Source organism: Meriones unguiculatus, chromosome 1 (assembly GCF_030254825.1).
Source record: "Meriones unguiculatus strain TT.TT164.6M chromosome 1, Bangor_MerUng_6.1, whole genome shotgun sequence".
In the NCBI taxonomy this organism is placed as follows: domain Eukaryota; kingdom Metazoa; phylum Chordata; class Mammalia; order Rodentia; family Muridae; genus Meriones; species Meriones unguiculatus.
This window is the reverse complement of record NC_083349.1, coordinates 20,416,620-20,444,185: the sequence shown is the minus strand read 5'-3', so window position 1 is coordinate 20,444,185 and position 27,566 is coordinate 20,416,620. Positions and strand designations below refer to the sequence as shown.

At 53.7% G+C, this 27,566-nt stretch overlaps 2 protein-coding genes and 1 non-coding gene across 5 annotated transcripts in view; 1 reads left to right on the top strand and 2 right to left on the bottom strand.

Moving 5' to 3' along the window:
* The first annotated feature begins 3,830 nt into the window (after window positions 1-3,830).
* Phlda2 (pleckstrin homology like domain family A member 2) lies at window positions 3,831-5,189 on the top strand. Its single transcript, XM_021634764.2, has 2 exons — window positions 3,831-4,698; window positions 4,932-5,189. Coding segments are annotated over exons 1-2 (588 nt in total). The 5' UTR covers window positions 3,831-4,111; the 3' UTR covers window positions 4,933-5,189.
* A 2,134-nt stretch (window positions 5,190-7,323) lies between these two features.
* Slc22a18 (solute carrier family 22 member 18) overlaps window positions 7,324-27,566 on the bottom strand; it is a 24,859-nt gene continuing 4,616 nt past the window's right edge. For 2 of the 3 annotated variants that reach the window (XM_021633810.2, XM_060383121.1), the window contains exons 3-11: window positions 26,786-26,883; window positions 26,303-26,463; window positions 25,912-26,044; window positions 15,997-16,109; window positions 14,981-15,088; window positions 13,952-14,052; window positions 9,735-9,836; window positions 9,178-9,298; window positions 7,324-7,568 (exon numbers count right to left, since the gene is read on the bottom strand). In XM_021633810.2, the coding sequence (XP_021489485.1) occupies window positions 7,381-7,568; window positions 9,178-9,298; window positions 9,735-9,836; window positions 13,952-14,052; window positions 14,981-15,088; window positions 15,997-16,109; window positions 25,912-26,044; window positions 26,303-26,463; window positions 26,786-26,883 (1,125 nt within the window). In that variant the 3' untranslated portion in view covers window positions 7,324-7,380. The remainder of the gene's footprint in view (window positions 7,569-9,177; window positions 9,299-9,734; window positions 9,837-13,951; window positions 14,053-14,980; window positions 15,089-15,996; window positions 16,110-25,911; window positions 26,045-26,302; window positions 26,464-26,785; window positions 26,884-27,566) is intronic. The other variant, XM_060383110.1, reaches the window with a different exon arrangement.
* LOC132651156 (U6 spliceosomal RNA) lies at window positions 15,158-15,264 on the bottom strand. The gene has a single exon (XR_009589007.1). It is a non-coding gene; the product is annotated as a U6 spliceosomal RNA (small nuclear RNA).

Below are 27,566 nucleotides of genomic sequence, written 5' to 3'. Positions count from 1 at the left end.
GCATGAGGACAGGAGTGCTGGTGTGCACCTGGAATCCTAGCACTTGACCAGTGGAAGGAGGGTGGAGGCTCAGCTGAAGGTTATGCCTCCCGAATTCCAGGCTAACCTGGGCTACATGAGGGTGGCAGGACCCGAGGAATACCTCAGGAGTAGGTAGAGCTCTTGCCTGTCACCCAAGGCCCAGGATTTGATGTCTAGCATGATTAAATTAAATTAAATTTAAAGGATTTGAAGATATTTATTTATTTTGATTCTATGAATACTTGTGTATACATCTGTACGCCGTATTAATGCAGTACCTGAGGAGGCCAGAAGAGGGTGCTGGACCCGCAAGAACTGGATGGAATTAGATGGTTGTGAGCGGCGTGTAGATGTTGGGAACTGACCCTAGCTCCTCTGCAAAAGCGGCCTGTTCGCTTAATCCTGACCCATCTCTTCAACTTTAATTTAATTTTTTTTTTAAAAAAAGGAGTTTATATAAAAGGAACTGGAGGGGGGTGGGGGGGAGGTAGGCGGCTGCAAGACAGCTCAACAAGTAGAAGCAATTGCTAGTCATGTCTGATGACCTGAATGTTGTCCCCAGAACCCACGGTGGAAGGAAAGAACAAACTCCCCACACTTTTCCTTTTACCCCCCTGTGCTGTGGTACAAGAACCCCTGTGCACACACATAGACAAGTGTAGACAAAGGAAAAAATTAAAAGAGGGCGCTGTGGCTGTAGCTCAGTTAGCAGAGCACTTGCCTAGCATGGTCAAAGCCCTGAGTTTGAGGCACACTGCATAAAACCAGGGGTCCTGCACACCTGTAACACCAGCGCTTAATAGGTGGGGGCAGGAGGACCAAAGGTTTAGGGTTGTCTTCTGCTATACAGCAAGTTCAAAGCCAGCCTGGACTGCGGGAGACCCTGTCTCAATGAAAAGGCTTGGGGCCCCAAGGCCTCTCTCCCGGGCTCCCGAGTCAGAGTTCTCCTGACACCTACCCCACCAGCCTGGGAAACAGCCATCTCAGTCCCCTTATTCAGGATACTCAGATGGCCTCTGAGGGTTGGGTTCCGAACCTTCCTGGCAGTGTGACCCTGACACAACACTGCTCTGAGTACCTGTGTGGGCAGGTGTTCCGAAGGGTGTCATTTAAAAAAAGTCTCTGCCTACCCAGGAGCACCGACAACCAACAGGCTTCTTACTGACTTGGCCATGCTAGACCACAGGATGTTTGCCAGCTGTCCGGTGACCAGCCGGGGGACTAGCATTGTCAGTCAGCTCTACCCATCTGGGCACCAGCTCGCCAGGAGCCTCCACTCAGTGTTGACCTTGTCTGAGGGCCCCCGGATTGTGTGGACAGGAAGCCGACAGGAGGATGAGAGACAGAGCTCTCTGTGCCCTGTGCCCAGCCTCCCAGATCCTTTCCCCACTTCCTTTCCTCCTGCAGGGCCCTGTCCCGGATAAACCCTAACTTCCAGAGAGCAGCAGGGTTTCTCATTAAGGAGAGGCTGTCACCTGCCCAGCCCTCGCTAAGTGCTCACCGGTCTCCTCTGCCCTGAGGGGGTCATCCAGGCCCTCTCTCCCTTGCACTTATTTCTTCTCCACTGACACAGGTTGGAATAGTCTGTCCGGATCCCTGGCATGGTGGTGGAAGCTGGGCACCGTGCCTGGTAACTTGGATAGCAGAAGGCCCTCCATAATCTTCTGGAGACCCTTTTCCGCCCCCATTCTCACACTGTCATCGCTCAGCAGTGCTTCTGCAGGGCTCCCTCCTGCCTCTGCGGCACTTACGCAGATTGCACAGGTGCCGGAGCAAATGACTGAGAGCCCTGGGGCAGGGGCTTCCCAGAGCCGCGCGGAGCACGGAGAACAGGCTGGAGAGTGCTGATGGGAAGAGTGGCCGGGGCAGCTGCAGAGAGACCCTGCTCCTTGTCCCTTCACTTTCTAGAGAGGCCCCTTGGCTCAGGCTTCACTAATCGGAGCACACCACACAGGGGCAGCACAGGCCATAGCGTGTCTAAGCAGCCTGGGGAAGGGAGGCTAGGGCGAGCCGGCACGCTCCCGGAAGCCGCCATCTTAGGCTCACTACCTGTCTTACCCAAAATGGTCCCAAGAGCATTCTCGCAGCCACCCCTGGACTACTCTCATCCAGGACGGACAGGGCTGACTGACTGCTGCCTTCCTCTCTCTATACTGTTGCACCTTTCTTCCACAGATATCCAGGACAAGGCTCCTGCTCTTTCACACACCCTCCCCTCGGGGGCCATGGTCACAGCTTGCAAGGCTCCTTTTTCCTCAGGGATCCTGAAGGGCAGGGTTCTGTGTGTGCTGGGGAAAGGGGGTCCGTGGTCCGAGGAACACAATAAGAGTCCGTGGGTCGTCAGTCAGAATTGCTTCATTCATTTCATTTATTTCTTCATTTAAAAAGAATTTTCTTTTCTTTCTTTCTTTCTTTCTTTCTTTTTTTTTTTTTTACACTGCGTTGGTCTGTGTGAGAGCTGGAGCAAACATTTGCGCAAAGGTCAGAGGGCAACCTGAGGAACTCACGTCCTCTTCTTCCAAGCTGTTGATACGGGGGATTAAACTCAAGTCATCAAGGTCAACAGCCTGTTCCAGGCCTCTTTTTGTTGTTCATGTGTTTTTTTTTTTAAAAAATTAAATTTAGTTCATCTTATGTGTTTGAGTGATTCTGTCTGCATGTACGCGTGCGCACCACTCGTGTGCCTTGGTGTGCAGGGAAATCAGAAGACGTCCTGTGGGGTTACGCGTGACTATAAGCCACCCTGTGGGTGACGGGAACCCAGGTCCTCTGAAAAAGCTACAAGCACTCTTTACCCCTGGGCCGGGCCCACGTTTCTTGCTAAGATTTATTTTTATATATGTATGTGTGTTCTGGGTGGGGGACAGGAGAGAGGACAGGGGACGGAGTTACGGATAGATCCAGCTGGGAGCGGGGACGGACTTAGCTGCTCGGCAAGAACAGCAGTCGCTCTTAACTGCGGAGCCGTCGCTCCAGTCCCCTCATTTCATTTTTCCTCTGCGGCTCGGCGTAGTCTAACTCACTGTAACACCCAGGCTGACCTAGAATGGTCATTTTCTGCCTCAGCCTCCTCATTGCGGGGTATTCCCGTCCCGGAACCACACCAGGCCACAGAACTGCACTTTCAGTCGGTCTTAATGTTAATTGTTTAAATGGAGAGACCTGCGTTTTCACTGGAAGCCAGCCCGCCTAGAAGCAAGGTGTCTGGTTCTCCAACGGTCGGGGGTGGGGGCGGGGGTGGGGGTGGGGGCGAGTTTCCTGGCAGCACCCCTGATCCCCCATCTCACCCCAACAGGGGTCCCTCTCCCGTCCCTGGGAACCCCGGAGGAGCAGCGTCGGCTTCCGGCCGCTATTAAACCTTTAAAAGCACAGGGTAAATAAAACCGTGCACCGAAAGGCGATGAGTCAGCCTTTCCCGCCATTCCTGGCCCCTTAGGTGGGTCCCGGCATTCCCCAGGCTAGCTTTGCTAGCGCCCCTTGAGTTTTCTGCAAGTCAGGATTGTAGGGTCGCAGCCCGAGGTGTCCGTCGTCCAGATTGGAACACCCAAGGGCCCTCGGAAGGAGAGGGGCTTCTCGGCTAACATGGCTGAGCCCTGTGGGGTGCCCGTTCCCCTTCCTCACCGCCTAACTTAATAAAGGTCATCGTCCCATTTTATAGAAGGGAAAAGAAACTCAGAGAACTCCTTCGAGGCACGACTCCGGGGAGCAATAGGGGTGGCAGAGCCGTTTCCCAAGAAAGGCTAGTGGGTGGCCTTTGGATGCACCCCAAGTGGGAGGTGACGGTGGCCAGAGCTTGGGGAGAACTCTTGGGTCCACAGCTCTCGTGCTCAGGAGCCTTGGGTCTCCCAGAGAGTGGGGTTCTGAGCGCCGTGGTCCCGTCTAGGGGTCCGGGCGCTTTCCCGGGGCTTCCCGGCCCCTTGAGTCACCGCGGGCGGGGGTCGCTGCAGTGCGTTTCTCCGCACGGCGGAGCCGGAGCCCGGGATGGGAGGGGACGTTGGGGCTGGAGGGGAGGCTCGGGGCTCCCGTCAGAGAGGCGCCGGGCAGCTCCCCCCTCCTCTCCTCGGCCTCCGATAAGCGGCAGCCCCAGGCAATGGGTAAGGGGCAGCCCGGGGCGGTCGGTGGGGGCAGCTCCGGGAGCCTGCCTGGGCAGGACCGTGCCCGGCTACGGGGCGTGGCTAGTCCTGGAGGTGGAGTCCTTAAAAGGCCGGAGCCCGCGGCCCGCCGCAGCAGAGCCAGAGAGCTTCCTTTGGTGCAGCTTTTCCAAATGGCCTCGAACGTCATGGAGAACAAGGGCGAGATCATCCGCGAAGGCGAGCTGGAGAAGCGGAGCGACAGCCTCTTCCAGGTCTGGAAGAAGAAGCGCGCGGTGCTCACCGCCGACCGCCTGCGCCTCTTCGGGAGCGGCGATCGCGTCAAGGAGCTGTACTTCCACTCCATCCTCAAGGTGGACTGCGTGGAGCACACCTCCAAGTACGTGTACTTCACCATCGTCACCAACCACTACAAGGAGATCGACTTCCGATGCGCGAGCGAGAGCTGCTGGAACGCCGCCATCACCATGGCGCTGATCGACTTCCAGAACCGTCGGGCTCTGGAAGAGGTCCGCCGCCACCGCTTTTACCGCTCCGCGTGTGCCGCGTACCCGGACCCCCGTGATCAGTACACCCGGGATCCGTGGTGAGTACCGACATCACCCGCCATCGTCGGAGTACGGGACATGGCGGGGGGGGGTGCGGTGGGGTGTGGATGAGGGTTCATGCTGCCCAGGGGGGAAAACTTCGATTCCAAAAGCCCAGGGGGAGAGTGTGGGGAATCCTACCACGTTGGGACGCGTGGCAGGAGTCGCTCGCCCTACTTGGAGACTTACTGCTGCACCGCGACAGCTCCTGACTCAGTTCTCTTCCCCACAGAGACGCACGGGACCAGTCGAGCCGGGAACCAACCCACGCGGCTGCGTCAGACAGGAGCCCGGAGGATGCCCCGGGTAACGCCGCCGCTCTTCACTGAAGACATTCCCGCGCTCGCTGAGCTTCGCCCTGCTGTGCGGGCGCGCTAACTTATTGGACTGTTTTTATACCAATGGTCACTCTTCCCAACCCACCATTCCGTCTTAATATTTTTATACCATGTTTTCATTCCAAATAAACAATGCCATATTTTTCTAACAACTTGGCGCGGTCCGCGTAGTTCCTGCTGGTGTGTGCGTGTGTGGAAGGGCGAGAGTGGAAAGGCGGGAATGGAAGGGCGGGAATGGAAGGGTCTCCCATCCAGTATCATTCCCTCTCCACATCCCAGGAGCTGTTCAGACTTCGTTTGTGTGAACTGTCACCTCCCGTGCTGGTTCACAAGCCTCTCCAGGTCAGGAAGTACTCTGGGTGTGGCTTGGCTACCTTTTGCTCCTGGGTGTGGCTGGTGGCCATGCTTGCTCAGGAGTTCACTCACTAGTAGACGCCTCCTGGACACCTGAGCAGTGGCTCTGTCTACTCGGCGCCCTCATTGTTCCCTCCCACCCACCCACATACCATCTGTCCGGCAGCTGATTCAAAGGCCCGTTGACTGTTTGCTCATTGACCCCCCCCCCCATCACTGGACCCCAGTGGCTCCAGAGTCCAGCCACCAGCCCTCCCGCCCAGTGTCTAGGAGCAGGGATAGCGCACTGTGTACATCTTTTGTCATCAATGGGAGGCAGGCCTGGCTATCTCCAGTGACCGAGCAGTGAGGCCCAGACCTCTGGTACTGGTGTGAAGCCCGGCTTGCCAGACCTCTGTCCTACTTTTACCCCACTTCTCAAGTTACCGGCTAGGTGTCAACTCTGACTGCTCACCTGACTGTGTTCTTAAGTGGCTCAAAGTCTGTGTCGGGTAGGCAGGCAGCCAGGTGGTAGGGCCTGTTACAGAGGTATAGCCCTTCCCCCAAGGTTTTACTGGAGGACGAGCCCCATAAGGCATAGTGACAGACACGAGTCCTTGCCCAAGCAGGCACTGTCTTTCCTGGGCCTCTCTGACGATGGGGGGTGCCACAGGCCTCCCAGCTTGGCCTGAGAAGCCAGCACTGGAAGGGGCGCCTCTTTCTCCTTAGAAAGGTTTGGGTGCTGGAGTTGTTTTTTTCTTACAAGGAAGTTTCTCTTACAGCGAACGGGGTAGGGGCTTTTCTAAGAGCAGAAGTGGTTAGTGGGGGGGGGGGGGGGAGGGTGTCTCGGGACCCTGCTATCCCATTCCTCTAAGGACGTTCCCCCCACAGCTCCTCATATGGACAAATGACCACATTCAGGTGGTGATCCCCTTTCCCTGGTGGGGTTTAAGTGTACACTGGGTCCTGAGCTTGTAGGTGGCCTTCAGATGGATAGCACAGTTTGGGGACTTCGGGATTCTGAGGTTTGAGAATTCTAAGATTGCTTTTCTGTTTTTTTGTTCTGTTCTGTTTTGTTTTGTTGTTTTTACCACCACCCCTGAGACAGAATTTCCCTGTGTAGCTCTGGCCATCCTGGAACTCAATCTGTAAACCAGGCTGGCCTCAAACTCAGAGATCCATCTGCCTACCTCTGCCTTCGGAGTGCTGGGATTAAAGGTGTGTGCCACCATGCCTGGCTTGTTTTTTGTTTTTGTTAAATTATATTTTATTAATCATATATGGAGTTTTTGCTTGTTTGTTTTGTTTTCAAGGCAGGGTTTCTGTGTAGCTCTGGCTGTTCTGGAACTCCCTCTGTAGACCAGGCTTGATGGGCTAGGCCAGTGTCCCTGCTGTAGTCTAAAGCTGGGAAGGCTGGGGTTATGTGCTTGGTTCCCAGAAGCCCACATACACCCCCAAAACCTAGTTCCCCTCCTCCCCATCCACAACCTCTTTCTCCCCCTTCTTTTAAAGACGAGGTCTCACTATGTGTGTAACCCTAGCTGTCCTGGAACTTGCTAGTTAGCATATTGACCAGGCTGACCTTAAGCTCAGAAATTTGCCTGCCTCTGCCTCCCGAATTCTGGGATTAAAGGCATGCACTATCACAACTGGCTCCTGTCTTGAAACCAGCCTACTTCAGATCCCAGGAGGGTGGGTGGCAGTGTGAGCCAGGGGAGAGGAACACCCTGTCTCTTGGCTATGCTAGAGCCGTCTGGGTTGTCTCTGGAGGATTCCTCAATGCTGTGTTGGAGGACTCAAGGGATAGATTAATGACCTGGAACTGATGGGCAAAGGTGTGCTCCGTAGAGCCTTGGGCCCAGCTGTAGTTGCTCTTCCAGAAAGCCCTCTAGCTTGACTCCATTCTTGATCCCAAGGCTTTCTACCTACAGATCTAGGCAAAGCCCCAAGAACTTAAGAAGAGGAGGTTCAGTTTATTGACTGACTGGGCCAGGTCCCTGGGCTCTGTGGTTACCGGGCTTTGTCTCCCTTCTGGGACAACGGCTTCCTCCAGAGGACCAATAGGACAAGCAAGTTCACCATGAGCTGCACGTAGCCAAAGATGGGGACACCATAGCTGCGGTACAGCAGGCCACCCAGGGTGGGTCCTAGTGTGCGGGTCAGTGGATGCACAGATGCAGAGAGGCCCAGCATGGTCCCTGGGAGAAAGGGGGAATAGCTGTCAGAGCCAGGGCAGGTCTCTGGACAGGCCGCCTACCTTCTGACTGTAACCCAACCTTCTGCCCATCCCAACCTGCCCTGCACATCGTTCACAGATGCTTCGAGACACCTTTCAGAGCACCTGTCCACCCCCCTCACAGCTGCCTCTCACCTCCTCCTCCCCCAACCCCAATTAGGCACAGCACCCTCCACCCTCAGGGTCAGTTTCCCTGTGGGGATGGAGCCGAGCCTCTTTCCTGCTCTAGATATTTTCCAGGCCAGGGAGGAGTCTGGGAAAGAGGTCAAAGGTCTGGAATAGACCATACCCTCCCAGTCCTGTCAGTGTAGACCAGATATACGTAGGCTAGGTTCCACCTAGGACATCTGGGTTGCTGACTCTCACACTCCCTCCGAATGGTGACTGAGATGGCCAGTATGGATTTGGCTATGGAGGGTCCCCTGAGCCACTGTAGGGGTCTATTGGGCTGGCATTCTAGTTGGGCATGGTGCCCCTGGTGCCTCTCCTATAGCCCTTCCTTTTCTTGCCCCTCTACCATCCTGCTATGGATTCAACAGATCTCCGAGGGCAGGGCCAGGGCTGCAGGGAGCCTAAAGGGGGACATCTAAGTCCCAAGCTCAGGGCACCAGTGTCCTTGCCTGAGCATGTAAGCCCCCATCTCCATGCCTCTTGGTCAGCTATCTTAGTGTGGACTTACCTGCACAGAACCTTGTTAGAGTGACTGCAAGTGGACGCCAGCAGTCACCGACACACCGACACACCCATCCAGCTTTCCATCCCCAGGTGGGAGTCATACTCAGCCTCCCCCTGCTCCAGAAGGTGAGTGAGCTTTGCTGCTCACTGGCCAGGGACTTCTGAGACCAGGCTTTTAAACTCAGCCAAGACAAGGGCCTGTCAGGCCCTCCCCACACTCAGGGCCAGCTGTGGGGAAACTCAGGGGCAGCTTCTCTCACTGCCTACATGCCTGAAGACACTAACTGACAGAGGGCAGTTACTGCCCCCTCTGAACCTCCTGTTCCCAGGCAAACCAGGCCTTGCCCTTTCTGTGTTGAAAGGTGGCATTGCAGGTGTGATGTGGCCTTGGTGGCTTGTCCTGCTCCTCCTGGCCATCCCTGCCCTCCACTTGCTTGGCCTTTACACCCCCTTCTCCTCCTAGAGAGCCTTGGAGGCCAGGCTAGGAGATACCCCTAGCTGTGTGGATTTGAACCCTTTAGTCAGGAAGTGCTGAGTTCTTGTGTTGTCCAGGACTAGGAAGCGTCCCTTGCTGTTCGCCCTCTCTGGCCTCTTCACTACTCCAGCCACCAGCTGTCTTCCTAAGTGGCCGAGGCAGGTCTTTCAGGTCCAGTCCTTTGCTCATCTGACCTCTGACTGGTCTTTCCTCTTTTTAGTGAACTTCTGGCATGGATCAGAGCCAAGCCAAATGCCTCTTCCAGGAAGCCCTCCACTTGTGTCCATGCCTGATTCTGGACTCGTCAGCAGGACAAGGAAGGGGCAGGATCTCTACCTGGACTCTTCTTTCTTGTCAGCCCACCTTCTCTGGCCCAGGCTACCAGGAAAAATCCTGGAAGTTGGGGCCCCAGTAAGCTCACCTGTGTCTGAAGAGGACACAGCCTTGGTCAGCATGCTGTCAGTGACCACGTTGAGGGTACAGAGACTGAATACCAGGCCGGGTATCAGGAAGCAAAAGTGGAGAATGTTGGACATCAGGACCTGGCAGAACAATGGGCAGAGCCAGGCTGAGCAGGGATGTTACAAAGCCAGATGGCAACCCACCATGAGGTCCCACCCATAATGCTCCACCGTGGAAGAAGCCTGGGCTGGGGAGGAGGAATAGTGCAATGTGGCCTGAGGCAGGCCAGGGGGTTGGGCACACACAGGACATGGGTGGAGGATGGCTGAGACCTGCTTAACAGGGCAGCTGTGTGTTCGTGTGTGTGTGCATGTATGTGTTTGTGCATGTGTGTGTATGTGTTTGTGCACGTGTGTGCATGTATGTGTACATGTGCATGTGTGTGTGTGAGTGTGCTTTCATGCATACCTTCATGCATAAGTGCATGCAGTAAGGGGTCTTTACAGCTGAGCCATCTCTCCAGCCCCATAATTTTTGTATTAAATTGTGTGTGTGTGTGTGTGTGTGTGTTCTCACCATGCCCAGTCCCACAACAGCAAAGACCAGCACACTGGATTGCAGCAGGGCTTCCTCTGGGAAATGGGTGCTCAGTTTTCCAATGAACAGGCCTTGGATCACCTAGGAAGGGTGACAGTGGGGAGAGGAAGACAGCCTAAACCAGAGGTTCTCAACCTGTGGGTTGTGACCCCTTTGGGAGTCAAATGACCCGCTCACAGGAGTTGTGTAAGACCATCGGAAAACATAGATATTTACTTTTATGATTCATAACAGTAGAAAAATTTTACTGTTATTATTATTACCATTATTATGGTTTTTGAGACAGGTTGAGACAGGTAGCCTTGGCTGCCCTGGAACTCACTCTGTACACCAGGCTGGACTCAAACTCTGTGATCCACCTGCTTCTGCTTCCTGAGTGACAGGATTTAAGGTGTGTGCTACTACCGCCCAACTAACAACAGAAATAATTTTATAGTTGGGGTCACCAGAACATGATGGACTGTATTAAAGGGTCACAGCATTGGGAAGGCTGAGAACCACTGCTCTAGACCATGGCCTGCCTTTTGAAAGAGTTCTATCGGGAGAGAAGCTATTCTAAAGGGACATGTGAGCCTCTCTTCAGCCATCAGACTATTGAAACAATGGATCCCAAGTCCTTGGAATTGCCCCAGGAGTCTCATGCTGGGGGAGGGAAAGGCTGAAACCTGGTGTCAGCCAGAGGGAGCTTGTCTTCCAGAGACCTCACAGAGTTCTGAGAACTTGTCAGACCACCTTTCAGGAGAGACTGGAGCTGAGACAGTGGTGGGTGAGTGACAGACAGGACCACCCCTTGACCAGGACTGCTTAGTTATGCACGCTTCCTGCCCTCTGCTTAAGCCTGAACCTCATGTCCATACCCTAAAGAGGGACTTGGGGGTCACTGAACCTCCCTGTTCCTCTTCTCAGTGTGGCCCCATAGAACAAATCCCCTCTCTCTGATTTTCACCATTACCTGTCTCTTTGGTTGACATATTGAGAATGAGCAGCTGAGCCAAAGTTGTTAGGGTACCACGACCTAAGCTCTGACCCTGACAATTCTGATGATACCTTCAAAGTAAGAGAACAGAACCTCTGTCCTGGTGGCTGGGGGCCCGTCACCATCTACATCCCTGAGAGGATCTCCTCTCCCAGCAGGGACTGCCACCAGAAGAGACATTTGAACCATGAGGATCCTAGAAAGTCACAAGGTCACAGGGCAGTGATTCCTCTCCACAAAAAAAGAAAGAGAATCCATACCAGGGACACTGGAGGACACCAGAGACATGACTCAGCAGGCCAGGCAGCCCAGGGTGAGGCTTCCTATCTCCTCTCTCAGATAGAAAGTGCCCGTCACTACTAGGAAGGAAGTGGATGGGACCAAAGGCCAGGATTAAATAGAGTCCGAGCAAGACGCTGTCAGGTTGCTGGGGCCAGTGGTTGTCAGGGTTCATGGGGGCTGGACTCAGGCCTATAGAGCCCAAACCGGTCCAGCCACAACCCCCACTTAGGCCAGGCAAAACCCGGTTGCTTATTACAGAACCATCGATGTCTTAAAAAAACAAATCCTCTCTAGACTGGTTTTATGGAAACATTTAATCCCGGCCTCCGCCACTTGGACCTACATCCTGACTAACCACCCCAGCCTCAACTTCCCCATTAAATTGAAAATAAGCTTCTAGACGCTGTGCAGGCCTCGCCGTTATCTGACAAAACAGTGAGGTTAGTCAAGCAGCCAAGAAGGCCACTTTCCCTCAGTCTTCCCAGCCGTAGCCTCTGCCTTCCCACACAGTCAGTCAGCTAGCCAAGCCAGTCCCTGCTGCTGCCCCTCTACCTAGCAGCTAAAGCCTAAGGCTTCCTGTACTCAGACCCTCTACCACTCCCATTAAACCGGCAGGCCACCCTCCCCTGTAAATGTTGCCTGATCTGGTCCTACCGGGGTCTTCGTTCCCATGGAGATTACAACCCCTGATCCTAACCCCAGCATCCACTCCTCCACTCCTTGCTATTTCCTTCTGCCTGCATTCTCCTCCCTCCTTTCCAGTGTCTCCCTTCTTACTCAGCATCTTATTTGGTACCCTAGTAGCTCTGTACTGTCCCCACCTCAGTGGCCTCTGCATGGCGAGTGTCCTAGAACAGCTCTGGGTGACAGTCAGGTATTAGGGCTACCCTAGGAGTACCTCTTGAGGGGTCCTTAAGAGACATGGGCAACTAGCTGGGTGTGGTGGCACATGCCTTTAGTTGCCGCATTCAGGAGGCAGAGGCAGGCAGGTCTCTCAATTTGAGGCCAGCCTGGTCTACAGAGTGAGTCCCAGGACAGCCAGGGCTGTCAGGACAGCCAGTTTTTTTTTTTTTTTTTTTTTTTTTTGAAACTCTGTCTCAAAAAAAAAAATCACAAACAAACAAACAATGTGTGCATGTGTGTGAGAAAGAGAGAGAAGAAGGGGAGATGGGGAAAAGGGTAGAGGGGGGAAGGGAGAGAGGAAGAGGGAGAGGGAGGAGAGGGTCTGTACACCTGCTGGAACCGTGATCCTGATCCCATACCTTAGAACTCCCTGCATGCCACTCCCTCGAGTCCCTGAAGCCCCTGGGAGCCTGCAGGAGCTTATGGAGTAGGCAGGATATGGCTTGAATGGGAATTTTGTTCTTCTTGGGGACTTTTGGTGATCACTCTTATCCTGATGTGGTTGGGACATGCCTGGCTCTCAGCCTTACCCTCTGTTCAAGGGCACAAGTCTACCCACTCCTTGTTGGTCTTAGGGCCCAGAGCTCTGACACACTTGCCCTCTGCCTCCTCTTCTCATTCTCCCTTTCACCAGGTCCCCAAGCAGACTCCTCTTTCTAGGCCTCTGCAACAATCCCAGGTTACCACAACAAAACCATGGACCACAGAAGTATCTGTGTCCAAGAGTCTCAAAAGGGCCTGGACTTACACTGAGTACAGGCTTGTGGGGCCTGGCTGCAAGGAAGTCTCATTCATTCCTTCATTCCTTCATTCATTCATTCACTAATTTTGTAGCTCAGTCTAGACTAAAAAATTATTCACTATGTAGTCAAGGATGATCTTGAGCTTCTGATCCTCCTACCTCCGACTCCTGAGTGTCGGGATTATAACCACCATGTCTGGTTATGTGCTGCTGGAACCCAGGCTTTGGGCATGCTAGGTAGGCATTCTATCAACTGAGCTACATTCTCAGCACTCAATCCATTTAGGACGAAGCTCCGCTCAGCCATGGGTCAGTATTGCTGGTTTTCTTTATTTTATTTATCCCCATCAGTGTGTCCCTTCTTGCTGGTGCAGATTAGAAGCTTTCACTGTCCTTGGTGGGGGGCTGGTTATGGAGTAGGCCAGCTCTGGGCCTGGGAGCTCAGAGAACAGATGGCCCAGCAGTGCCAGAAATGTCAGTAAGCTTCCGGAGTGATCTAGGCTCCTCCTCTGCAAGTCTCAGAATAGCCACTCCTGGGTAACAGCGGACTGACAGTCAAATCACACGGCGCCATGGTGGCATATCGCCACCTGTCTCTGCCACCCATCGTCTGGGCAAATGCCAGTAGGAACCAGAGAAGGGGTAGTTGGCTTTGACTATGCTGGCCTCGGCCTTGGAGCCAGGGGGCCCTGAAGGGTTGGCTGAGAGAAAACGTGATCCCCTGCTTCAAACTGGCTCAAGTTTGCTGGCCCAGACTCCCAGCAGCCAGAAGCTCCTAGTTTCTATAAGGATAGCATAGTAGATGGCTCTTCACATATCAGATGTTCCTCGAGCGCCCAGAATCTTTCACGCATCCCTGGCCACCTCACGGAACATGCAGCATACTTAGCATCACTTGACGAAGAGAGGAGTCTGGAAACTTGCTGTTACACAGCTAGGGAGGCAGACGCTGGCTCCAGACAGACCCCCATCACAACGTGCCCATTTCTGGTGTCTTCGGTCCCTCCAAAACCTGTCTATGGCCCAGCATTGAGGCATGTACTGAGTTGACCCTGCTCTCTGACATTATGTAGGATGGGAAGCCAAGTGCTGAGTACCCCCCCCCACACACACACATCCTCTGTGGGAGTGTGTCTCTGTGTGTGCCTCCATGGACACTCTCTCCCTCAAGACAGTACCTTCCCAGGTGGAAAAGGAGAGAGCCAGGAGCACCACCCAGGAAGGTCTCCCAGAGACTAATGCTGGGAAACTGAGTCCTCTCCGCCTGGCAGCCCTCTACTCGTGCCTACTCACCATCTGGAGGACCCCGAAGAAGGACATGAGGTAGCCAGTCTGTGCAACCTCCAGCTGGAAGAAGTCCATAGAGATGATGGAGAACATCACCATGAAGAGTCCTGGATAGAGAAGCAGATCAGCTGTGCTGCCAGGCCCCACTGAAGCACACACCTCTCCCCTGAGTCCTGGGGAGGGAACTTGCTTGGCTAGGGAGGGCACGGAACACCTTGGTGGGGGGCTGGTCTGGGATTCTGTAGAAGGTGAGCTGCAGGGCTGCTGTTAAGGAGTCCCTGTAAGCCACAAGGTGCCAGGAGGGGAACCCAGGGAGTAATGGGAGCTCTCAGAGGCCCCTGCTACATAGGTTCTGTATTCTCCAGTTCTAGTTACTGTAGCTGAAACATCCAGCCTCAATGGCTGGACCCTGACCCAGACAGCAGGTGGGGCACTTTCTTGTGGCCCCTTCTATTCCTGCTAGGGGTCTAGAACCTTTGGGGTTAGAGTACCTCTTAACCCACAGCAAGAATAGATCAGTGGTAGGACCCCTGCCTGGTTTTTGTGAGGCTCTGGGTTCTAGTCTCAGTACCACAAACAAAGCCTTCAGACTGTGGCCATTCCTGAAAAATAGGGTCACTCTGGCATATTCAAAGCTGAGCAGACTAGGTATGGGGTCCTGTGTTCCTTCACCAGATGGTCAGAGCAAGAGTCTGCATAGTCTGGCTGCCTCTCAGAGCTAGGTGGCACCCCTGGAAGCCAGGCCTGGGTGGTGAGACTTAAGGTTAGCAGGGGTCTGTGGGCCATGGTGATGATCCACAAGAGGGTCCAGGGCACAGTGGGGAGGGCTCTGATCTCCTCCTCCTCCCTCTGTGTTAGCACACAACCTCAATCTGCACCCACTGTGTGTTCTGGAAGCCCCCACAGGTGTAGCTGGACAATAAGGACTCACAGGCAGAGCAAAGCATCACCTACAGACCTGGGATCCCAGGGCTTGGGTTCTCAGCCATCTCAGATCTAGGACACAAGTGGGGATGATGGGGCAGTGAGACTCACCTGAAGGGAAGCCAGAGATGACCTTGACCAGGAATACAGGCAGCACTCTAGGTAGCAGCAGTAGGCGGGTGATAGCTTTCAGGTCAAATACGCTGGCCTTGGTTCTACCTGGTCACCAGGGGACATCAGTCAGAACACTGGTTGTGGGGCTCTGCTGCCAGCCTTGTCCCCCAGGCTTAGAGCTGACTACTCTTCATGAATTTGTGCGTCATCCCTGCGTGGAGGCCATGCTAATCTCCTCTGTATTGTTCAAATTTTAGTATATGTGCTGCCGAAGTGAGCAGCAGCTGACTACTCTCTTGGCAGCCTCCTCCCAGAGCCTCTGAGGGTGGGCATTGGGCCACTCATCACATGTTGGCTAACCCAGAAGTCCTGCATCCCAGGCAGAGCGGGGAGAAGATGCACCCGGCATCAGGCAGCTCTGCTGGAGCATTCTTAGATCTTCAACCTTCTTGACAAAGTGGAAGGCAATGACAGCCTGGACGTGCCTGGACACCCAGGACACTCTTGGCCACCAGCTCCCAGCTATGCCTAGATGTCCCCTGGGGCCCTGTTTTTCCTTCTTGTATCATAGCCTCCTATCTCAAGGAGCCTGTGAGGGAAGTCTCCATGTCAATCATTGGGCAAAAGCATAGAGTTGACCCATCTGGAGAGCCAGCCTGGCTCAGTGGGATCACCCACTGAGTCGGTAACCTCATGTGGCTCTGGACACTCAGCACCCCAAGGACTAGCAGCCACGCCCACATCCCTGTGTCTGCTGTGTGTTCCCTGGCTTTTCTAGACTTGCCTTAAAGGGCCTTCCTGCTCGGTGACTTGGCTTACCTGACTCCCATAATCCTGCCCAGCTTAACCCACGAGGAATCAGTAGCAAGACGTGGAGAGGAGACCCCATCTCCTCTTTGTGTCCCCTGAACCCCTTGGCTGGTCTTTCCCTCATCTCCAGTAGAGGGACCAGGGTGCTGGCTTCTGGGGCAAGGTAGTGCCCATTGACCCAGCAGAGGGCAGGTGGGGCTTACCCTGATGGTCTGATTGGACACTGGCCTCCTTGGTGGTGACAGGGACACAGGTAAAGCTGAGGACAGCTCCTAGGAGGGTGACCACAAGAGCCACGATGGCAGGACACTGGATCCTGGGGAAACAGTATGCTGTTGCAGCAATACACGCTAACGCAGCTCCACCGTCACCCTTTGCTCCTTTGGCCCGGTTAAAGCCTCACCTGCTAAGGGTGCTCAGTCCCAGCTACTTGATCCCCTAAAGCACACTTATCAGATGACAGATGTCCCAACATGCAGGCCCTGCAGCCTGTGGGACCTGGGGGTGGGGTGGGGATTGGAGCAGTATGTGAGCCCAGAGGGCTGAGGTAAAGCAGCCTCGCTTGGGGTGCAGTTGGTCCCCAGGTTCTCCAGGGTCAGATAGCTTGCGGGTGTCCCCAAGAACAACTTTAGAAACCTGAGACCAGGTGCAATGTCCCCTCGCCAGGGAGGATAGGCTAGGCACTTGGACGTCTCTAAGAAATTACCTTTCTTCCTCTGAAAGACCCCTCTCTCCACCCTAGGGGTCAGGGGATGCAAGGGCTGGGGAATTTAGGTTCAGTGTCTCAGGCCCCTGATGAGTGATTTTGTGGGAAAACTTCCTGCCTGCCAGAGACTCACTGTCCCTTTGGTGCCTTGCAATGAGTCATGGAGCAACCCAATACTTCCAGTATAGCCTGTCCCTCTGGGAACACAGGCACCTGGGGACTGGTTTTCAGATCTCCCAGCACCCAGCCCAACCCTTCCTCGGAGTGGGGAATTTCTCTGAGCTAGCCAAGGACCCCAGACTAGAACACCCTTTCTTTCTCAGGTGGGTGAATTCCTACACACTCTGCACAGGCCCTTTCCCAGAGCCAACCCCTGATTTCAGCAAGGCACTCTTTACCCTATGTTTAGAATCTGGAGCCCCTGAGTAGATAGACCTAAGCTGGACCTTGCATTGAAGGTCTGACAGGTAAATGTGACCAGCTGTCAGGACCTTAGCAGCACTCCACACCTGCCCCGGCTCATGCTCCTGGACATGAGTGAAAGCCTGGGTCTACCAAACAAGACCAGTTCAAGCTGCTTTTATCCCTCCACATCACAGCCCTAGGCATGTGTACAGAAGGACGCAGACACGGGCTCACCGATACAGAACATCTCTCTCTCACACACACAGAGGCACAGCACGTACGAACGCATAGGTGTACATGGATACCTAAGCAAGAACTCAGGTATACACGTGCAAGCAGGAGATACCAAGGAAGCCAGCAGGGCGGCTAACAGAGAATCGACCTCAGCAGCTCTCCTGCTTTTTCCCTGCTCACCCAGGGTGACTGGGCATCTTGTTCTATTGTGGTTGCCTCAGGGGACCCCTTCCTGGACCCCTGTCTGTCTTCTGAATGGCAACCAACAAATCAAAGGACAGTACTTCTCTGGAAAGGCAGGTCCTGGGGCTAGGATACTCTGCAGGGTCCCAGGAGACCCTGAGCCCCCAAGTCTCCCAGAATGAATAGGCTGCTGCCTGTGAAAGCTGGGGTGCCACTGCCTTCACACTCAGAGCTCCACAAAAACAGAACTCTCAAAGGAGAGCAGGCAAGATGGAAAGGCAGTGCTGGGGTTGGGGGTGGGGTGTGTGTGTGTGTGGCTCAGTGCTAAAGTTCTTGCCTAGTGTGTGCAAGACCCGGAGTCCGATCCCCAGTGCTGGGGGATGGGGAGTGAAACTCTGATCAGGTGAGATGGTTCAGAGAGTAATGTTCAGAGTCTGAGCCCCAGAAGCCACACAGCGGAAGGAAGGAGAGAACTGATCCCTGCACATTGTCCTCTGCCCTCCACAACCACATTGCAGCAAATGCTCGCTCCAACACACACGCATGCACACACACACACACACACACACACACACCATGTAATACAAAAAATTAGGGGGGCCAGGGTGATGGCTTAGCTGTTAAGAGCCCTTACTGCTTTCAGAGGAACCAAGTTTAATTCCTAGCACCCGTATCAGGTAGCTCACAGTTATCAGAAACTCCAACTCCAAGGGGATAGGACACTTTTCTCTGATTTCTCGGGCCTCACACTCACACACGGCAACCATGCACAAGTAAAAATAAATAATTGCTGGGTGGCGGTGGCCTATGCGTTTAATCTCGGCGCTCATAAGAGAGGCAGGCAGATCTCTGAGTTCAGGGGGGACATGAAAAATCCCTGTCTTGAAAAAACAAACAAACAAAACAAAACAAATAACTCCCCCTCCAATTTAACCAAACCAAACAAAAAAAACTACAAATAAATAAATAAATAAATAAATAAATAAATAAGATCGTGTCTATCTATCTTCCTTTTTCGTACGGATCTGACTGTAGAGCCCTGGCTGATGTAATACTTGCTGTGCAGACCCAGCTGGCGTCAGACTTGCAGACTCTCACCTGCGGAGGACATGCACTGCCTTGCCTGGCGAAAATTACATCTTAAAAAAAATTCTCTAAAAAAGAAGTAAAATGGTAGGGCAGCCAACCCTTAGGGCTTTCAAGATTATGGGATGTTGTGACATCCCTCCAGGGCCTTCAGGTTATCACCCCAGCCTGTCATCCAATGGGACTCCCTCAGGGTCCCGCCTCTGGGACTTGCACAGGTGCAGGGCCACACTGGACAGGTTCCTGGAACGTCCTACACTTTGTGCCCCATTTTACATTTTTATTTCCTTCTTTCCTTTCTTTTTCTTTCTTTCTTTCTTTCTTTCTTTCTTTCTTTCTTTCTTTCTTTCTTTCCTTTCTTCTTTCTTTCTTTCTTTCTTTCTTTCCTTCCTTTTCTTTCTTTCTCTTTCTCTCTTTTCTCTCTTTTCTTTCTTTCTTTCTTTCTTTCTTTCTTTCTTTCTTTCTTTCTTTCTTTCTCTCTCTCTCTCTCTCTCTCTCTCTCTCTCTCTTTCTTTCTTTCTTTCTTTCTTTCTTTCTTTCTTTCTTTCTCAAGACAGGATCTCTCTGTGTAGCCCTGGCTGTTCTGGAACTTACTTTGTAGACCAGGCTGGCTTTAAACTCAGAGATCTGTGGGCCTCTGCCTCTCAAGTGCTGGGATTGAAGGCATGGGTCACTACACTTGGCTTTCTTTGTTTTTTTTTTTTTTAAAGATGATTAATTTATTTTTGTTTCAAGTGCATTGTTATTTTGCTAGCATGTATGTCTGTGTGAGGGTGTTGGATCCCTGGAACTGGGATTACAGACAGTTTTGAGCTGCCATGTGGCTACTGGGAGATGGATATTCTCTTTGTTTCTTTTTCTCTTTCTCTCTTTCTTTCTTCTTTTCTTTTGAGACACACTCTTACTATGCAGTCCTGGCTGGTCTAGAACTCACAGAGATCTGCTTGCTTCTGCCTCCCAAGTGTCGGGACTAAAGGCGTGCTCCAGAAGGCATAGTGGTGCAGGGGCAGAGGTAGGTGGATATCTGTGAGTTTGAGGCCAGTCAAGGCTACACAGTGAGAATCTGTCCCAAAAACAAACAAACAAAAACCCCAAATAAATAAGTAAAAAAGCATTTGCCACCATATTTGGTGTATTTTATTTATGCTTTTTTTTTTTTTTTTTTTTTTTTTTTTTTAAGTTGAGCCAAGACTTCAAGGACATCAGCTCAGCCTCTCACTGCCTGCTCCTCATGCTCCTCACCTTCTTTTCATCCATTGGATGCATGAAAACTGGATGAGTGGGCACATGGATACCTCTGTCAGAGAACTAGAGTCCTCCGTGGACATTGTTGCCCTGTCTCCCCTGGCTCCCTGAATGCATTTCCTCAGTTGCAAATGAGGGCTGGCCAGTAGCCCTCTCTGTCTCCTCACCACCGTGTCCTGGCTGTCCTGGAGCCTGGTGATCCACACCCTATCTGCCAGCCGCTGGGAGGTTTCTGGCACTGCAGCCATAGCTCAGCAAACGATAGTCACTGCTCTTTTCCCCTGTCTCCAGGGAATGCTGACGGTGGCCACGGCACAAACTCTGCACTATCTGGGTTTCTAGGATGGCCATTCCTTCCTCACCACCCTGGACCCCTGCCCAGTGTCTCCGAGGCCCTGGGGGGGATGGCAGAGCCAAGGATTTGATGCCAGGGCTAACATGCAGATGAGGCTCAAGGCCTCTAGTTACACATTCTCTCTTAAGACTTGGAGGACAGCTCGCATATGATGGCTTTCACAAGAGGTGGAGGCAGGAGACTCCGGAGGACCATTGAACACCCAGCCTGAGGCTCAGCGAGACACCACCACCTGCATCACCTGCCTGATAAGTGCCTGGCATGCAAGCCCCATGGCTAAGATGGATCTGATCCCACGGGTGGGGTGCTCTTCTAACCCCCAAACAAGTTTGCAATCTCCTTTACCTAGTGCTTTCTAGCCTGGAGCTCCCTCTCAGCTCCTCTTCCCGCCTCTCCATTGTGACATAGGACTCCAACCAAATGACCAGTTTCTTCTTGCCTGGAGCCTTTGAAGACTTGAGGGGTGAGGGGCCTTTGCAGACTTAAGGGGAGAGAAGCGCTCCTCCTGCCTGGCTTTGGAAGGCATATGGCTCTAAGGCCTCAGGGACCAGATAAGATTTTGCAACCAACGTGAGGTCTGTTCTGGGTACGACTGTGAGCAGGGGTCGCCACAGCCACTGTGGTAACCAGGAGGGCTTGCAGGTGGCCACTGTTATCTCGGGGCAACCTGACCCTCGGGGTCTGTCGCTAGATACCTTATAGGCCTACCAGACCTGGTGGCGTCTGTTCAAATTCCTTCTCTTTGTGGGTGCCTGAGAGCCCAGACTCTTGGGCTGCAGGTCCAGCTGGGTAAATGACCTGCTGGATGGCCATGGGCTGAACTGGAGCTTACTGGGATGGGTGAAGGAAGCTTCCTTTTGCTGAGGCCCTGGGCCACCTGCTTTTGGGTTCTTCAGCACCTCTGACTCCCCCGAACCTCCTGGTCTGAGCCCCATGGGACCTGCAAGCTTGTATCTGGAGAGGTGGTACAGCCAAGGCTGGCTACCACCTCAGCTTTGCTTACAACAGCGGTTCTCAACATGTCGGCTGCGACCCCTTTGGGGGGGGGGGGGTCCGACAATTCTTTCAGATATTTATATTATGATTCATAACAGTACCAGTTTCAAAAACTTCAAAAATTATAGTTATGAAGTAACAACAAAATAATTTTATGGTTGGGGTCACCACAACATGAGGAACTATATTAAAGGGTCGCAGCATTAGGAAGGCTGAGAGCTATTGGGGTCTTACAGGGACAGCCGACGCCTGCCCAGTTTGCCAGTCACTGTCTCATGCCCCAGATCTCGATCACCAAGGTCACGTCCACAGCCCCCAGGATTGAGCTTAGATGTCTCATGCTGTTTTAAACCCCACAGGTCTCCTAGGGTCTTCTCCTGATACCCATCAGTAAACCTGATGACTCAACTTCCAAAGAATGAAGATCTGACCCTCTTGGACAGCCCTCAACCCTCCCAGGGCCTACACACCCTCACCCACCTTGCGCACTCACTGCATATCTACCTCCAAAGAGCCAGCACCCCAACAACGGGGCTTCATGGGTCTTATGCTCAGTACTGATGGGGGACCCTGAGACTATGTAAAGGTAGTATCCCTACCACCCCCAAATGCCCTCTTGGACTTTGCCCCATTTTCCTGGCTCTGGCTACTCTCAATCCTTGGGTCTTTTCAAATAACTAGGGCATCTTGCCTATAGGACTATGCCTCTGTTGACAGGCACCCCAGTTCACACATGCTGCTGCCCACCCAGAGGGAGGGCTCCTCTCTGGCCCCACACTGTGGCCCTGGGCATGCTCAGATTAGAGGATGACTCTTCACACCTGAACTGGTTCCCGAGGGCCAGTGGCTCAGGACCCTGCTCAAGTCCGACCCCAGGCTGTGAGATGGTGGGGTTCAGGGTGACAAATCACAGGACCCCCCACATGCTGATGTGTGGGTAATGGCTCTGGGCTCAGGGCCTTCCTTGGGCAGCTCAGCCTCCAGGTCCTGAGCACTAGGCTGGTCCAAACCAGTTACACCAGTGCCCGCCCCTGCAGGCTCCAGTGCCAAGTCCACTTCCTCCTCCCACCGGTAGCCTCGGGCTTCAGAGATGAGCATGGTTGGGACCTTCCAAGGGGACAGGCTCCCAGAGGTGAGCAGGGAGATAGGGGACAGGAAGACCCCTATGCGGCCTTAATTACCATCAAGGAGGGAAGGTATGGGCGACTCTTGCCTGAGGCAAGGTCAGGCTTGGAGTAGACTTGGTGGCTCCAAGGTGGAGCATGTGTGTGGAAGTGAAAGGGTAGAGGGAATGTTCAGGCTGCCTAACAAGGAGAAAGCCCTCATGTGGGACCCCGGGGGCCTAGGGCTGCCTCCTTGGCCTCTATGGGAACGAGAGGTGGCTGCAAACAGGTTAAACACCCAGGCCTCTATGGCCTCACAAACATGCCCACACTCACAGCTATATGAATCCCAGAGGTGCTGCCTGGCTATGGGTAAGGCTAGTCACATCTAGGTTGGACAAAGACAGACCCCTCAGCCATAAGTCATCAAGAAAGAACTTCCCATGCACCTCCCACGACTTTGGCCAGCTTGAGGTCAGCTTTGGCCAGGAGGGTTCCGACAAATGTCTTATGTGTGACAACTTGAAGAAGTCCTTCCCCGCTCCCCCCCCACGCTTTCACTGTGCACTGTCCCTAGGCCTGAGCACTGGACTGCCTCCCCTCTTGATTCTCAGTTCCCCAACTCATTGAATTAGATGTTGAGGATGTCCTCTTTCTATACAGATGCCATGGTGATTTGAAGGGTCTCAGTTCTTGGGATAAAAGGACTTAGTGAGGCTGGCAGAATATCCTGGAAGGTGTGGCAGGCCATCTTGGGGGCTGCTGAGAGGGAGAAGGGAGTGAGTGGTGGTCCTCTGAGTCGGTGGCTGGGATGCAGGAATGCAGGGGAGGCCAAAGGGGCTGGATGGGCAGGCTTCCGGTGGAAAGTGTGTGTGGCTGGCAATGACTGCACACTACCAGGGTTGCTCAGGGGGTGAGGTCACCCCTGAGCACCCACAACACCCGTGAGGAAAACCTGTCGACGGAAGGGGATGCACCCCTGGCTCCCCTGGCAGCAGGAGAGTGGCCCCATGAATTTTTATCTTTCCCTGGGTGCCTGCGTCCTGAAAAAGATCCACCTAGGCTGCCTCTTCCCCCCTGCAAAGCCACAGTCTGCTTTTGCTGACTCCTCTGTTCTCTCCTCCTTTCCTGTGGTCTAGCCATGGACCCCATGGCCTCGGGGGAGGGGGGACCTTTGTCCCCTGCCGGGCTTAAGTCAACCTGTTATTGCAGCTCAGTTTCCTGTCACCTGCAAGCCACATGGCCCTCAGCTCCTCTGCCTCCTAAACTTAAAGGTCCAAGGGCATCCAGGGCGCCGTGGAGGATGCAGCCATTACTGTCCTCTGCTGGAAGAGGTGCTCAGCCGTACATCTCCTCCACAGCCTTTTAGCTCAAGAGTGCCCATGGGACCTCCAGGTGCTCAGACTCCCCAGAGTGAGCACAATTTAAACTGCACATTGCTGTAGAGTTTGCATTTCCCTCCCACCCGTGGGCAGGAACAGGCGGGAATCTGTTTCTTGTCTTGACCCCTATGGCCATCTCTGGTCCACTTACTGTCCTTACCCACTTGGACGGTGCAGAGTGTCCCCCATCTCCTTGCTGTGTGCTTACCCCCACTTCACAGCTCCGTGGCTTGGCTTTTCCGCTTCCTTGGCCCCTGCAGCCACCTGGCCTCCTTCCTTCCCTAGATCCCAAGGTCTGTGCACATTCTGAGTACTTGCCTCCCTCCTTTCCTGCACTGGGTCTCTATTCAAAATTCACTTGCTCAGAAATCCTGATGATCACCTACCCCCACTGCCATCTTGAGTTCTTGCCATATCTCACAGAGTTCGATTCAACTTTATAAAACCTGGGGGAAATGTACTGTCTTCTATCAACCCTTTTAAGAAGACAAAACTTCATAAAACAAACAAACAAACTGTGAAAGAGCTGGTTGTGGTGTTGCACCCCTTTAATCCCAGCACTTGGGAGGCAGAGGCAGATCAATTTCTGAGGTTGAAGTCAGTCTGTCTACATAGCAAGTTCCAGGCCAGCCAGGGCTCTACAGCAAATCCTTTTTATTTTTTTAAAGAAAGAAAGAAAGAAAGAAAAAAAAAAAAGTGAAGGAGCTGTTTGGCCGAAACTCAAATTCCCCTAGGGTCATCACTTCTTGAGATCAAAATACGTGCTTAAAGTCAGGAATTCTGCCTAAAATTGCACTCTCCTTATCAGCTACACTGCTTTAAACCAGCCCATCTTGTGCAAACGCTGAAGTCAACGGAAAAACACCAGACCAAGGAACTCTGACCTCTCGAAGTGAGGCACGAGACCCCTGCGCATTAGGAGTAAAAACTAGCAGCACCCCTCATGGTGTGCTTGCCTGCTAGACTAGGCGTGGCTATGCCCCCTTCTGCAGAAACGAAACCTTTCTTAGGACCCCAGACCCTTTTCTAAGACATTCTAGAGACTTGGACTGTCTTATCTCCTATTGTATTCCAGAATCTAAAGCCCAAGGTGCACGAGTGAACAGACAAGCTCAGGCTCTCATTCACGTGTTGAGAGGACATTCAGCATGTTGGTGAGCCCTGCCATATGTCTACAGAGATCTTCCAGCCACGCCGGTTTTGTCCCCGCTGCTTGGGACAGACAGACAGGACAGACCACCGTAGATCACCGTAAAACCATGCTGTGGTAGGGCTGTGGTGTCAGCCCATGCCTTGGTCTCTGAGCCCAGTCATCCCCCAGATGCCTCTACTATTACTGGGGTTGGTCTAAGGAAATGTGGAGAGCCTAGGTTACAGGCCCTCAGGGGGACCTGGCTCGAGGAGGAAGTCAAAGCCCTGGGAACCTAGGACTGGCATTGTTTATCCAAGATCAGAGAGTTTGGTTGGGACAGAAGTGTCCCCCTAAAGCACAACGATTTAGGCACTAGGAAGGCTCTCTTGAGGAGAAAGCCTACAGGGAGTGGTGCGGATCTTGAGGACACAGGCTCCTCTGAAGAGGAGTAAACGTCCCTGCCAGATGAGGCACGTGTCCCAGCACCACAGCTGACTCATGAGTTTTAGGTGTGAACCACAGGCAGGCGGCAGGCTGACTCTTAGGGTCTGAGTGGTGCAGGAGTTTGGGGGGAAGGGAGCAAGGAAACGTGCTAAGACCAAAGTGAGGTTTTTCTCCCAAAAGACCCTCAGCAATTTAGAGACAGCTGGGTCTGACCCCACTACAGGGGACAGATGGGAGAGCCCACCACATATTATCCTAGAACCGTGTATTGGGGGATCTTCCCAGACGGAAATAAAGCTGACTCCCCAGGACAGGGCCAGGTGAAGAGCTCCTGGACAGAGAGCGGGGCACTTGGTAGAAACCTAGCTCAGTTTATCTCTTCAAGTCTGCAAGCCACTGTCACGACTAACTTTTTGGGATGAGGAACCATAGGTCAGAAGGGCATCACACCCAGGTATCCGGTCTTCCCTATTCCACAACGGGATCTTGGCCACAGCAACACTACCCCTCCTCCCCCGCCTCTGCCACAGAGTACAGCCACCTCTCGAGACTCTGGGACCGCTTTGAAATTTGAATGGGTTTGGCCGCGGTAAGAATGAATGTCAGCAGTCCCAGGCCTTCCTTCCGGACAGCCCATGGACGGCACGTTAGTGCCCCCTGGTGGCGACTTCTGGTGGCGACGTCCTCTCAAGGCCCCATCCGCCCTGCAGGCTGGACCCCAAAAGCTTGGTATTTAGGTGGGGAAACCAAGTCTCAAGAGCGGTGGTGTTGCTGGGCCGACGGTCCGAGAGCAAGCAGTCTGCCCAGTGCCTTCCCAGTTCCCTACCCGCGTCGCCAGGCCACTTACCCGTATGCGGTGCTTAGGGTCCCGCCAAGCAGCGAGCCGAAGATCATTCCGATGCCGAAGCAGAGGCCCAGCCTGCCCAGGGCAGCGGGTCGCTCTGCGGGCGCTGTCAGATCGGCGATAACCATCTGGGCAGCTGCGGGTGGGAGGGGGCTGAGTTAGACCCTATCCCTAACTGCGGAGAGTCCACCCAGGGGTCCAGGCCACGCCCGCAAGCTCCTTTAACTAGGCCATGCCCCGCAGCCCCTCCACAGCCCCTCCACCCAGGCCACACCTCTACAAACTCTATCTGGCCTGCCCCAGACCACGCACCACTTCTCCATCCATCACCTGCTACCTACCCCCTACCTACCCTTCTACCCCGTTAGAGCCAGGCCTACCCAGCAAACCCTACCTGGAAGCGTGTGCATGAATGCTGCGGGTACACGTGAGGCGAAGAGCAGGAAAATGCCAGGCAGGGATGGGCTACAGGCGGCCGCTAGGAGCAAGTACAGAGCCGAGGCCGCCAGGAAGGAGAATGAGAGTGCCGCTCTTGCCCCGTACTGGTCTGCGAACCTGGGACCACAAGACCGGTCACCCCCTAGCAGGCGGGGCCCTTTCCTCACTCCCAACTCAGGGCTGCCGGTAGGCTTGGACCCTGGTGAAGGACCGCCCAGGGCATGTGTGGGTATGTGGGCTTCTACCAAGGAAGTAATCTGTAGGCCTACCGGCTGGAGTTTGGGGTGCAAGGACACTTGGAAGCCAACCAGGGGCTGGACCTCTCTTGCACCTGTCCTTCCGTTGAACAGGGATTCTGGGGACCTGGCAGGACCCAGACTCAGAGGGGGTGGCAAAGGCTTTTGTGGATTCGGGGACCTGCATCCCTCACATACTATACCTGCCAAATACAGGCCCACCCAGCAGCTGAAGCACCCCAAAGACTGTCTGTAGGTAGCCAAAGGCGACGGAATCTAGGCCCAGTGTCCGAGACAGGTACTGAAACACAAGGAGGGCCTGGAGTTAGAACTCCTCAGACGGGTAGGAGTGGGAGCAAACGGGGCAGTATCATGGGGGAAAAGACCTTCCGTGGGGGCCCTGCTCCTCCTCCCTAGCCAAAGACTTCTGGCTCACCCCCCTCTGTAGGACACACTTCAAGTGGGCCACAAAGAACCATCCATCCTCAATATTTTGGCTTCAAGGCTTTATAGCGTTGTCCTGGCCAGCAAGCAACTGCCAACATCTCTTCATAACCTCTGAGATGTGGCCCATTGCCCAGCAAGACAGCTTGCTCTGAGTTCTTTAGGGCTCAGCCCCTCTTGGGAGGTGACTCTCTGACAGGAGAAAGGAGATGACAGTGTCCCTACAGAGGACCCAAGCAGTCCTGGAATCCCAGGATCTTATCCCCCCCATCCCCGTCAGCTGCATTTCCGAAGCCTGAGCTGCTGTCTGTCTCTAAACCTCTGCTTCCTTCCTTCTTCCTCCATCCTGCCCCACTTGTCTTTTACCTGAGTCTCCAGCCCCATAGGCTCCTAGGCCAAGGATAACAGTCCTTCAGCTCCTCTCTCTTCTCTTGAGGCCTTCCTGGGGTCTTTCATTCCAGCAAGGTCGCTCTGTTAGGACTCTCCCTCTTGCCTCCTCGTTTAGTCCTCGCAGCCTTGCGTCTGGTCCAGCTGCTCCGG